General features: G+C 43.2%; 1 protein-coding gene across 1 annotated transcript; it reads left to right on the top strand.

The window, feature by feature from the left end:
* The first annotated feature begins 587 nt into the window (after positions 1-587).
* On the top strand, positions 588-12,510 carry LOC137634036 (protein PBMUCL2-like). Its single transcript, XM_068366298.1, has 2 exons — positions 588-636; positions 12,140-12,510. The coding sequence occupies exons 1-2, from the start codon at positions 588-590 to the stop codon at positions 12,508-12,510; spliced, it is 420 nt and encodes a 139-aa protein (XP_068222399.1).
* Positions 12,511-12,982: the final 472 nt, after the last annotated feature.

The raw sequence follows: 12,982 nt of genomic DNA, 5'->3' as shown, positions 1-12,982 counted from the left end.
TATATATATGTATATATATATATGTATATATATATATATACATATATATATGTATATATATACACACTACATAAATGCATATAGCATCTTGGTTTTCCTGCTAGGGTTGTAGCTAAGTTTGTAATAATAATAATAATAATAATAATAATAATAATAATAATACATATATACATACTTGTGTAGCTGTATTCATATGTATATTTAATACATATATGATTATGGACTCATATGTTTGTATATATACGTATATAAATTATATATGTTATATATTTATGTATATATATATATATATATATATATATATATATATATATATATATATATATATACATTTATCAATGTGGACAGGGTAATAGGTAGTTCTTAGAATCCCTGTCCACATTGAGAAATGTAAATTACTGTGTGTGTGTGTGTGTGTGTGTGTGGAGATGATTTGAGCTTGCTTTTCCCACTCCCCAAGAGAGATTAATTCACCAAACTTTCTATTATGTGAAGAAACCATACACGTTCCCCTAAGCTTGTGAGAAGAAACTGCCAATGTGTTCGGCGTATGGAAAGAAATTTAAATTTATGTGAAGAAACCATCAATGTCCCCCTCAGATTATGAGGAGAAACTTCCAATTCCTCCAGCTTATGGTAAGAAACCATGAGTTTCCCTTTCAATTTATGTGAAGAAACCGTCAACATCCCCCTCAGCTTATGAGAACAAACTATCAATGTCTCCGGCTTACGAGAAGAAACCGCCAGTATCCCCTTCAATTTATGTGAAGAAACCATAAACGCCCCCCTCATCTTGATGAGAAGAAACTGCCAATGTCTCTAGCTTCTGGGAAGAAACTGTCAGTGTCCTCTTCAATTTATGTGAAGAAACTGTCAATGCCCCACTTAATATATGAGAAGAAACTGCAAATGTCTCCAGCTTATTGGAAAAACCCCCAGTGTCCCCTTCAATTTATGTGAAGAAATCATAAACATCCACCTCAGCTTATGAGAAGAAACTGCCAATGTCTCCAGCTTATTGGAAAAACCCCCAGTGTCCCCTTCAATTTATGTGAAGAAACCATAAACATCCACCTCAGCTTATGAGAAGAAACTGCCAATGTCTCCAGCTTATTGGAAAAACCCCCAGTGTCCCCTTCAATTTATGTGAAGAAACCATAAACATCCACCTCAGCTTATGAGAAGAAACTGCCAATGTCTCCGGCTTATGAAAAAAAAAAAAAACCGGTCAGTGTCCCTTTTAATTTATGTGAAGAAACCGTAAACGTTAACCGCAGCGTATTGGAAGGAACTGCCAGTGTCTCCTGCTTATGGGAAGAAATTGTCAGTGTCCCCTTCAATTTATGTGAAGAAACCTTCAACGTCAACCTCAGCATATGGGAAGAAACTACTAATGTCTCCGGCTTATGGGAAGAAACCGTTAGTGTCCCCTTCATTTTATGTGGAGAAATTGTCAACATCCCCCACAGCTTATGAGAAGAAACTGCCAATGTCTCCGGCTTTAAGAAGAAACCATCTGTGTCCACTTCAATTTAAATGAAGAAACCGTCAACGTCCCTCTTAGCCTATGAGAAGAAACTGCCAATGTCTCCGGCTACGGGAAGAAACCGTTAGTGTCCCATTCAATTTATGTGAAGAAACCATTAACGGCCCCTTCAGCTTATAAGAAGAAAATGTCAGCATCCCCTTCAATTTATGTGAAGAAACCGTTAACTTCCCTTTGCCTTATGAGAATAAACTGACAATGTCTCCAGCCTATGGGAAGAAACCGTTATGTCCTCTTCAATTTATATGAAGAAACCGTAAACGCCCCACTCAGCTTATTAGAAATAAACTGCCAATGTCTCTGGCTTATGGGAAGAAACCGTCAGTGTCCCCTTCAATTTATGTGAAGAATCTGTCAACGCCCCACTTAACTTATGAGAAGAAACGGCCAATGTCTCCAGTTTAATGGGAGAAACTGCCAGTGTCCTCTTCAATTTATGTGAAGAAACGGTCAACGTCCCCCTCAGCTTATGAGAAGAAACTGCCAGTGTCTCCGGCTCATGGGAAAAAACCATCAGTGTCCCTTTTAATTGATGTGAAGCAACCGTCAATGTACCCCTCAGCTTATGAGAAGAAACTGCCAATGTCTCTGGCTTATGGAAAAAAGCCGTCGGTGTCCCTTTTAATTTATGTGAAGAAACTGTAAACGTTAACTGGAGCGTATTGGAAGAAACTGCCAATGTCTCCTGCTTATGGGAAGGAACCATCAGTGTCCCCTTCATTTTATGTGAAGAAATTGTCAACATCCCCCTCAGCTTATGAGAAGAAACTGCCAATGTCTCCGGCTTATGGGAAGAAACCGTCAATTTCCCCTTCAATTTATGTAAAGAAAAAAAGTCAAAGTGCCCCTTGCTTTATGAAAAGAAACTGCTAATGTCTCTAGCTTATGGGAAAAAAAAAACATCATTGTCCCCTTCAGTTTATGTGAAGAAACTGTCAATGACCATGGCTTATGGGAAGAAACCGTCAGTGTTCCCTTCAATTTATGTAAAGAAACCATCAATAGCATATGAGAAGAAACTGCCCATGTCTTCGTCTTATGGGAAGCAGCTGCCAGGGACCCCTTCAATTTATGTGAGGAACCCATAAACATCCCCTTCAATTTATATTAATAAACCATCAACGTCCCCGTCAGATTATAACAAACTGCCAATGTCGTCAGCTTACGGGAAGAAACTTTCAGTGTTCCCCTTGGCCTATGAGAAGAAACTGCCAGGGTCTCCTTCAGCCTATGATAAGAAACTTTCAGTGTTCCCCTCAGCTTATAAAGAAAAAACTGCCAGTTCACGCCTCAGTTTATGAGAAGAAACTGCCAATGTCTGTCTCAGCATATAAAAAGAAACAGCCAATGTCTCTGGCATAAGGGAAGAAACTGTTAGTGTCCCCCTGAGCTTATGAGAAAAAACTGCATGTGTCCTTCTCAGAATATGAGAAAAAACTGTCAGTGTTGCTCTCAGGTAATAAGAAGAAACTGCCAATGTTTCCTTTGGCTTACGGAAAGAAACCGTCCATGTCCCCTTTTCATTGAGTGTTTGGTTTGATTTATCATACAAATTAAAAAAGCCATTTATAGATACTTATTTGGATTCCTCACAGGTAATGAAGATTATTACTTGTTTCATGTACTGTGTATAAAGTATTTTGAGTTTAAGAAACAGGGTTAGGGATGGATGGTTGAAACATAAAAAGTGATCTATTCTTGAAGTGAATGATTCTCATTCTAATATTATGAGATGAAACTGACAATGCCTCTTTTCAGCTTATGTGAAGAAACTGTCGGATTCCCCTCAGTTTATTAGGAGAAACTGCCAGTGTCCCCTTTAACTTCTAGAAATAATCTGCCAGTGCCTCTTCAACTTGAGATAAGAAACTGCTAATGTCTCCTTCGGCTTACGGGAAGAACCTGTCTGCGTCCCCATCAGCTATATGAGAAGAAACTACCAGTGTCCCCCTCAGCTCATGAAAAGAAACTGCTTGTGACACTCTTGGATTATTATTATTGCTATTATGGAAAGTCCTAGGCCAAAGGTCAAGGTCGAGCAAAAGGTCGACCGAATTATACCCTAAACTTAACCCCAAATTTGCACATGGTTGTCACAAAAACTTCAATTACACCTATGGTCTAAATTGATTCTGGGAAAGAGAAGCTGGTTTCGAGACATAAGCTGCCATGGTGGAGGTCTGCACTCTCGGAGCACTTTTCTAGTTATTATTATTATTATTATTATTATTATTATTATTATTATTATTAACAGCTAAGCTACAACCCTAGTTAGAAAAGCGCAAGGGCTTCAACATGGAAAAATAGCCCAATAAGGAAAGGAAATAAGGAAATAGATAAACTACATGAGAAGTAATGAACAATATAAGAATATTTAAAGAACAGTGACAACATTAAAATAGGTCTTATATGTATAAACTATAGAAAAAAGAATTATGTCAGCTTGTTCAACATAAAACAATTCGTTGCAAGTTGGAACTTTTGAAGTTCCTCTGATTCAACTGTCACTTGCCATCCATCTACAAAAGCTCCAAGGGAAGGCTGGCTTTTGGAATGACCTTCTAAAAAACTAGCAGAAACTAAGCGAGGAACCAATCCTCACACAATAAGAATAACTGAGTAAGCCCTGTGCTATGCTCCAGCCGAGTACTGGGCACCAGTGTGAAGGATGCCTAAAAAAATAGATCCTAGGCTCAACGAGGCATGAAAAGAGCAAACCAACCTAGGACTCACAACGTCCACTAGACCCTCAGGTGCCAATTCCAAGTGGACTTAAATCAAAGAGGTTTGCCGCTGTGAAACGACTGCCACCCCAAATACCAGAACAAAATGATAGAAGGGACCATCGGAGGGACTTTGATTAGAGACTACTCCCCAGCAGCCCAGTGTAGGACCCCGCTAAAGAAATTGATGATGGGGCACTACTTTTCAGACATGATTTGTGTGCCCTTAACAGAGCTAGAGGTGGAGTGGCCAGCACAGGTGACAGTCTAGTTAAATGGGTCCTTAAAACTGACTTGTACTGGGAATATGGAGAAAATACTCAGACCATCAATCTTATTCTCCTATCATGCATACTATCTTAAAATCTGGAGAATTCTGACTTAATTAATGTCAGTGAAAGAACTTTTCAATGGTTGGTTGTTTGGCGTGATAAGCTATGATAAACTGCCCGATTAGGAAGATTATTTCACAATTTGGTCATGGTTCGAATAAAACTTCTGGAATACTGTTTAGTATTGAGCCTTATGATGGAGAAGGCATGGATTTTAGGATTATCTGCAAAGCTAGTTTTACGAGTAGGTTGGAACTGTCTAGAAAGATCTGAATGCAAAGGATGGTCAGAGTTATTAAAAATCATATGCAACATGTATAGAGAACTAATTGAACGACAGTGCCATAGATTAATATCTAGCTCAAGAATAAGAAATCTATTCGAACTCAAGTTCTTGGCCAACAAATTAAGATGATATTCAGCAGCTGAAGAACAGACAGAAGAGCAATACTCAAAACAAGACAAAATTAAAAAAATATAACTTCTTTAGAATATATTGATCACACAAAATCTTAAAAACACTTACCTAATTTGCCAATCCTTTGTGCGATTGATGAAGAAAAAGCCGTGTATGTTTCTCAGAATAAATTTTGCTAGAAAAAAATTACAACTAAAATTTCAAAAGAATCATATAGACTTAAAGATCATTATCAATGCTGAGATTGGGATGTTGAGGAGAAACTGCCAACGTCCCCCTCAGCTTACGAGACGAAACTGTCATTGCCACTTTCAGTTTATGAGAAGGAACCTTCAGTGTCCCTTTCATATTCTGAGAAGAAACTGCCAATGTCCCCCTCAGCCTGTGAGAAAAAACCACCAGGGTCCCTTAAAATTTATGAGAAGACACCACCAGTGTTACTTGCAGCTTGTGAGAAGTAATCTTCAGTGTTGCCCTCAGGTAATGAGAAGAACTGCCAGTGTCCTTTGTAGCATATGAGAAGAATCCGTCAGTATCCCTTACATCTTTTGAGAAGAAACCATCAGTGTCAAATTCTGTTAGTATCCCTTTCGACTTTGAGAGGAAACTGTCAGCGTCCCCTGAAGCCTATTTGAAGAAACCATCAGTGTTCCTATCAGCTTATTTCAAGTAGCCTCAGTGTTTATTTGAAGAAATCATGTGTCCCCTTCACCGTATTTGAAGAAACCCTCAGTGTCCCCTTCACCTTATTTGAAGAAACCGTCAGTGTCCCCTTCAGCTTATGAAAACAAACTGCCTTTATCCCACTCATCTTCAGAGAGGAAACTCTTAGTACCCCCTTGAACTTATGGAAGAAACTGTTAATGTGTACCCTTCAGCATATTGAAAAAAAAACCAGTTAGTGTCTCCATCAGCTCATGAGAAAAAATACCGTCAACGTGCTCTTCATCATATATAAAGAAACCGTTAGTGTCTCCATCAAATTGTGAAAAGAAACCACCAATATCTCTTTAATCTTATGAGAAGACATTGGCAGTGTCCCCTTCAACATACGAGATGAAAGGACATCGTCAGTGTCCCCTTTAGTGTATGAGAAAAAATCACCAGTGTGCTCTTCAGATTAAGAGAAAAGAAAAAACATCAATATCCCCTTGCACTTACGAGAAGAAATTCTTAGTGTTCTCTCCGGCTTATGAGAAAAAAAAAGACTTTCAGCTTATGAGAAGATAGTGTCAGTGTCCCATTCAGCTTATGAGAAAAAACTGTCAGTATCCCCATCAACTTATAAGGAGAAACTGTAAATGTCTCCATCAGCTTATGCTGAGAAACTGCCAGTGCCCCCTTCTGCATATTAGAATAAACTTAGTTTTCCCTTCAGCTTGTGAGAGAAAATCATCAGTGTCCTCTTCAGTTTAAGAGAAGAAAGCATCAGTGTCCCCTTATGCTTATGGAAAGAAACTGTTAGTGTCCCCTTCAGCTTATGAGACCAAACTGCCATTGTTGCCTTCTGCTTATTAAAATAAACTCAGTTTCCTCTTTAGCTTATGAGAGGAAACCATAAATGTCGTCTTCAGTTTAAGAGAAGAAAGCATCGGTGTCCCTTTACGCTAATAGGAAGAAACTGACAGTGTCCCTTTCAGCTTATGAGACGAAACTGTCAGTGGTCCCTTCAGTGTATGAAGAAAAATTGTCAGTTTTCCCTTCAATTTATGAGTAGAAATTGTCAGTGTACATTCAACTTATTAGAATAAACTGTCATCTTCGCTTTCAGCTTATGAGATGAAATTGTCAGTGTTCCCTTAAGTTTCCCTTTCAGCTTGTGAGAAGAACCCATCAGTGTCCTCTTCAGCTTAAGAGAAGAAAGCATCAGTGTCCCCTTATACTTATGAGAAGAAACTGTCAGTGTCCTGTGACGTGACGGGCCGAGAGAGGAGTTGTGAACTCAAAGGCAGGATGCAATCAACTGAGTTTATTAAGGAACACTCTTCTTTATATACAAAACCTCAAGGCAACAAGACATGACCTGTTCGAGAGACAGACAATGTTACTGAGCAAAACGGAGACATGATCATTCAGGTTCTTTTTAGTGCGAGGGAAGAGCGCAGATACAAGCATAATATATACAAAATAATTATGTACAATTGTGTGCCACACGGTTGGTACATGGCTCCCCCCCAAAAAATGATATACTGTACATGTTAAATAGGGCGCCCTGATCTAGAGAGGCGAACTGTAGGCAGGTCATCTGGCAGAAGATAAGCAGGTTTTAGACCATCAATGGAGACCCAGTCTTCTTTGCCCCGAATGTTTAGTAGGAATGCTTTCGGACTGCGTCGGATCACAAGGAAAGGGCCCGTGTAAGGGGGCGTTAGTGGTGGCTTGCTAGTGTCGTTGCGCAGGAAGACGTGCGTTGCAGAGTGCAAGTCCGTTGGTATGTGATGCTTTGCTTGGGGCTTGTAAGTCTGGCGGCACGGAGTAAATTTTCCCACTACGTGACGTATGCGCTGGAGATCGTCGGAGGAGGTTGTAGAAGGAAAAAATTCGGCAGGGACGACCAACGGGACGCCATACACCATTTCAGCTGCCGAGACGTCGAGGGCGTCTTTAGGAGTGGTCCTTAGTCCCAGGAGGACCCAGGGAAGTTGAGTAAACCAGTTGCAATCCTTGCAGCGGGAAAAAATTCAACCATTCCATTGGCAGCTGGGTTGTAGGCCGTTGTCTGATGTAGGGTGATTCGCTAATGACGTCCACAATTGAGAGGTGAAAGTGGTTCCCCTGTCAGAAGTAATATGCTCAGGGATACCGAATCTTGAAATCCATCCAGAGAGTAAGGCAGATGTACATGAGGCGGACGTTGCAGTTTCCATGGGAATGGCTTCAGGCCGAGTGGAGCGGTCGATGACGGTAAACAGGTAACGATGTCCTTGTGATGTGGGTAGGGGTCCTACAACGTCGACGTGAATGTGTGCGAAACGACGCTGAGGTTGAGGAAAGGTGCCCACTCCTGAATCCGTGTGTCGATGTACTTTGGAAGTTTGGCAAGAAGTATAGGCACAGACCCAATCCTTAGCATCCTTAGAAATGCCGTGCCAAATGAACTTTGCCTTCAGCAGCTGTGCAGTAGAACGGCACAAGGGATGTGAAAGGCCGTGAATGAAATCAAACACCTGTCAGTGCATGGGAGCAGGAATCCAAGGTCGCAGTCTACCAGTACTGACGTCACAGAGGAGGGTGGTGTTGGAGTCTTCGAGTGGAAAATCTTCCCAACGGAGGGACGTGCAGGATGTCCTACAACCTACAAGCTTGATACTCTGGATCCTGTTGTTGGGCTTCAGCCAAGGCGTTGTAATCCAATCCCAGTTGAACGGCAGCCAACGTGTTTCTTGACTGGGCATCGGCAACGGGATTCATTTTCCCAGGGACGTATTGGAGGGTGCAATTGTATTCAGCCACGGCGGAGAGATGTCGGCGTTGACGGGCGGACCAGGCGTCAGACTGTCGAGTGAAGGCGTGCACCAGAGGCATGTGGTCTGTGCGAATGACGAAGGGCGTACCTTCTAAGAAATGGCGAAAGTGACGGACAGCCAAGTGCACCGCCAGCAATTTTCGATCGAAGATAGAATAACCCGATTCTGCCTTGGTCAGTTTTCTGCTGAAGAAGGCCAATGGGCGGGGCGAGCCTTTGACCACCTGCTCGAGTACTGCACCAATAGCGACGTCGCTGGCATCGGTGGAGAGAAGGAGAGGGGCGTGTGGGATAGGAAAAGTGAGAGCCGCAGCAGTTGATAGGGCCTTCTTTGCATTGCAGAAGGCTGCTTCTTGAAAGGGACCCCACTTCATGTCCTTTGGCTTGCCCTTGAGGGAGGCGTAGAGGGGAGCAAGAGTGGCGGCAATGGCTGGCAGAAAACGGTGATAATAGTTGATCATGCCCAAGAATTCCTGCAGAGCTTTGACGGTCGAGGGCGCGGGGAAGTTCTGAACGGCTGCTACCTTCTCAGAGAGGGGATGGACTCCTTCAGGAGTGATACGGTGCCCTAAGAACGACACTTCGTTGGCGCCAAAGGTACACTTGTCATACCGGACTACAAGGCCGTTTTGTTGCAGGCAGTCGAGCACGATGCGCTGGTGACGGAGGTGTTCCTCTTTTGAGGAGGAGAACACAAGTATGTCGTCCACATAACATACACAGAAAGGGAGGTCCCCTAAGATGCCATCCATGAGACGTTGAAACGTTGCCCCAGCATTACGAAGGCCAAAACAGGAGTAATTGAAGGTGTATGTACCAAACGGAGTGGTGATGGCGGTCTTGGGAATGTCTTCTGGGTTCATAGGCACCTGATAATACCCCTTCAGGAGGTCGAGCGTAGAGAAAACCTTCGCTTTGTGCAGGTAGGAGGTCACATCGGCAATGTTTGGGAGGGGGTAGTGATCCGGTTCTGTTTGCATGTTCAGGCGCCTGTAATCCCCGCACGGACGGAGGGAGCTGTCTTTCTTCAGAACGATGTGTAAGGGTGACGACCATGGGCTGGAGGCCTTTAAGCAAAGGCCCATTTTCTCCATTTCGGCGAACGTCTGTTTGGCGGCTGCCAATCGTTCCGGTGCCAGACGTCTGAATTTTGCGAAGACTGGGGGTCCCGTCGTCTTGATATGGTGATAAATACCGTGCTTGGCAGGAACCGTGGGTGTTTGGCGAAGTTCTGGACGGAAAACTTCCGGGTACGACGTGACGAGGTGTCGACAAGTACAAGTCTGCGTTGACCAATCGTCGGTGGGCGACATCGACCAGAAGGTGGAAATGAGAGAGGAAATCCGCACCGAGGATTGGCATTGTGACGTCAGCAACGAGAAACTTCCAATTGAATTTACCGTTTCCGAACGATAATGTGAGGTTCTCGTAACCATAGGTGGGTATCGCAGATCCGTTGGCAGCTACCAAGCGGACGTCGGCAGATGTAGACAGACTACGTCGTGCCTTGAAGAGTTTCCTTGGCAAAAGAGAACGACAAGCACCCGTGTCTACCAAAAATCGCACGCCCGTTCCTGCATCCTGTAAAAAGAAAAGATTAGAAACATGGGAGGCCACCGCCACAAGCGATGGCCTACTTACACGTTTTTTGGCCACTGACAATCCTTGGCACATTTCTTCGCGGTTGCCCCGAATCTGAAGTGGTAGTAGCAAAACTGCGGTGGATGGGAGGTAGTAAGTGGCTGTAGAAGTCGTTCGTTGGGGCGAGAGCGATTGGTGGGTGGTGGGCGGCTTTGTCGTCGCTTCGGCACGTCACGGGGTAGGCGTGTATGTCCTACGGCATTCATGTCAGCTTTGGTTGACGTTGAATAGGCATCCTCGTCGTCAGGGGTGGAGGCGTTGATGGAGGTCTTGAAGTGGCTGTCCATAAGGGCGTCGGCTTTGGTCATCAAGTCCTTTATGGGTAAACTATCGACATCGGGTATGGCAGCGCGTACAGGTTCGGGTAAACGGCGTATCCAAAGGGCACGAAGTAGGTTCACTTCACGAGGAGAGCCGTCTGCGGCAGGTTGAAGGCGAGCGATACTGGTCATTTCCCTGGGGGCAAGCGAAGCCCTTTGGTACCCCAACGGTTGTTGCGAGAGCTGAAAAAGCTTTGCTATACTGGCGGCTGGTGACGGCGAGTACTGCTGCAGAAGGTATGTTTTGAGGGCTTCATACGCTATTGGGGTGTCTTCTTGTTCACAAAGCCGGTCGGATATTTCTGGGAAGGTGTCCTCGGGTATCGCCGCGAGAACATAATCCGCTTTGGTGGTTGAGCGAGTCACGCCCCTGATACGAAACTGGACTTCTGAGCACTGAAACCAAGCAAACGCTTCTCCGGTGGCGAATGGTGAAAGTTTCAATGGGGCGGCGCCAACTGCTGTAGTAGAGTCTGTCTCCGAAATAGTACCAACGATGGAGGGGCGAGGGAGGTGGGGGTGGAAGGCAGTGGGAGCGAGTCGACTTCCGGGGTCACCAATGTGACGGGCCGAGAGAGGAGTTGTGAACTCAAAGGCAGGATGCAATCAACTGAGTTTATTAAGGAACACTCTTCTTTATATACAAAACCTCAAGGCAACAGGACATGACCTGTTTGAGAGACAGACAATGTTACAGAGCAAAACGGAGACATGATCATTCAGGTTCTTTTTAGTGCGAGGGAAGAGCGCAGATACAAGCATAATATATACAAAATAATTATGTACAATTGTGTGCCACACGGTTGGTACAGTCCCCTTTAGTTTATGAGAAAAAACTGTCAGTTTTCCCTTCAACTTATAAGTAGAAATTGTCAGTGTACCATTCAGTTCATTAGAATAAACTGTCAGCTTCTCTTTCTGCTTATGCGATAGAATAACCGTCAATATCCACTTCATTTTAAGAGAAGAAACCATAAGTGTCGATTTCAGCGTTAGTTTCCCCTTTAGCCCATAAAATGAATCTATCAGTCGTATTCAGTGTATGCGAATAAACTGTCAGCGTCCTCTTCGGTTTGAGAGAAAAAAACATTAGCCTCCGCTTCATCTAATGAGAAGAAGCTATCAGTATGCCATTCAAATTGTGGTAAGAAACTGTCATTGTCCTCTCAGGCCTCTGTAGAAACTTTTTATGTGCACTTCAGTTTAGCAGAAGAAACCATCAGTGTCCCATTTTTTTATGAGAAGAAACAGTCAGTATTCCTTTCAGTTTATGAGAAGAAACCACTGTGTCCCTTTCACTTTTCAGAAGAAATCGCCAGTTTTTCCTCCAGATTAGAAGTAGAAACTGTCAGTATCTGCTTCAATCTATGAGAAGAAAGATTGTTAGTATTTCCTTTAGCTTATGAGATAAATTAGCAGTGTCCAATACAGTCTATGAGAAGAAACCGTTAGCATCCTCTTCAGTTTAAGAGAAGAAAGCACCTGTGTCCCCTTAAGCATATAGAAAGAAACTCTGTGTCCCCTTCAGATTACGAGAAAATACCATTAATGTCCCTTTCAGCTTATGAGAAAACACTATCAGTGTCCCCTACAGCTTATTAGAATAATCTGTCAGTTTCCCCATCAGCTTATGAGAAAAAAACATTAATTTCCTATTCAGCTTATGAGAAGATACCGTCATTGTACATTACAGCTTCGAAAACGAAACTGCCAGTGTCCCCTTCAGTTCATGAAGAGAAACTATCAGTGTCCCCTTCAGCTTATGAGGAGAAACTGCCAGTGTCCCCTTCAGTTCATGAAGAGAAACTATCAGTGTCCCCTTCAGCTTATGAGGAGAAACTGCCAGTGTCCCCTTCAGTTCATGAAGAGAAACTATCAGTGTCCCCTTCAGCTTATGAGGAGAAACTGCCAGTGTCCCCTTCAGTTCATGAAGAGAAACTATCAGTGTCCCCTTCAGCTTATGAGGAGAAACTGCCAGTGTCCCCTTCAGTTCATGAAGAGAAACTATCAGTGTCCCCTTCAGCTTATAAGGAGAAACTGCCAGTGTCCCCTTCAGCCTTTTAGAATAAACTCTGTTTCCCCCTCAGCTTATGGGTGGAAACCGTCAGCGTCCTCTCCATCTTAAGAGAAGACAACATCAGTGTTCCCTTCATTTTAGGAGAGGAAACCGCCATTATCTCCTTAAGCTTATGAAGAAAATGCCAGTGTCCACTTCAGTTTGAGAAAAGAAACCACCTGTGTCCCCTTCAGCTTATGAAAAGAATCGGTTAGTTTCTCAATTTGGCCTGTGAGAAGAAACCATCAATGTTCCCTTTAGTTCATGGGAAGAAACAGTCAGTGTCCCGTTGACCTTATGAGCAGAAACCATCAGTGTCCCCTCCAACTTATTAAAAGAAACTGTTAGGTTTCCCTACAGCTTATTAAAAGAAGATGTCAGTGTTCCTTTCAACTTATTAAAAGAAACTGTCTGTGTCCCCTTCAACTTATGAGATGAAATTGTCAGTGTTCCCTTCAGTTTATTAAAAGGAACTGTTAG

The sequence above is a fragment of the Palaemon carinicauda genome, chromosome 3 (genome assembly GCF_036898095.1).
Source record: "Palaemon carinicauda isolate YSFRI2023 chromosome 3, ASM3689809v2, whole genome shotgun sequence".
Taxonomy (NCBI): domain Eukaryota; kingdom Metazoa; phylum Arthropoda; class Malacostraca; order Decapoda; family Palaemonidae; genus Palaemon; species Palaemon carinicauda.
The sequence above is the reverse complement of the archived record's forward strand: the minus strand, read 5'-3'. Positions and strand labels throughout refer to the sequence as shown.

Coding starts and splice junctions, on each gene's coding strand:
- LOC137634036 (XM_068366298.1), top strand. CDS start 588: ATGTCCCCCTCAGATTATGAGGAGAAACTTCCAATTCCTCCAGCTTAT. Junction 637..12,139: donor TCCAATTCCTCCAGCTTATG/GTAAGAAACCAT, acceptor TGTACATTACAG/CTTCGAAAACGAAACTGCCA.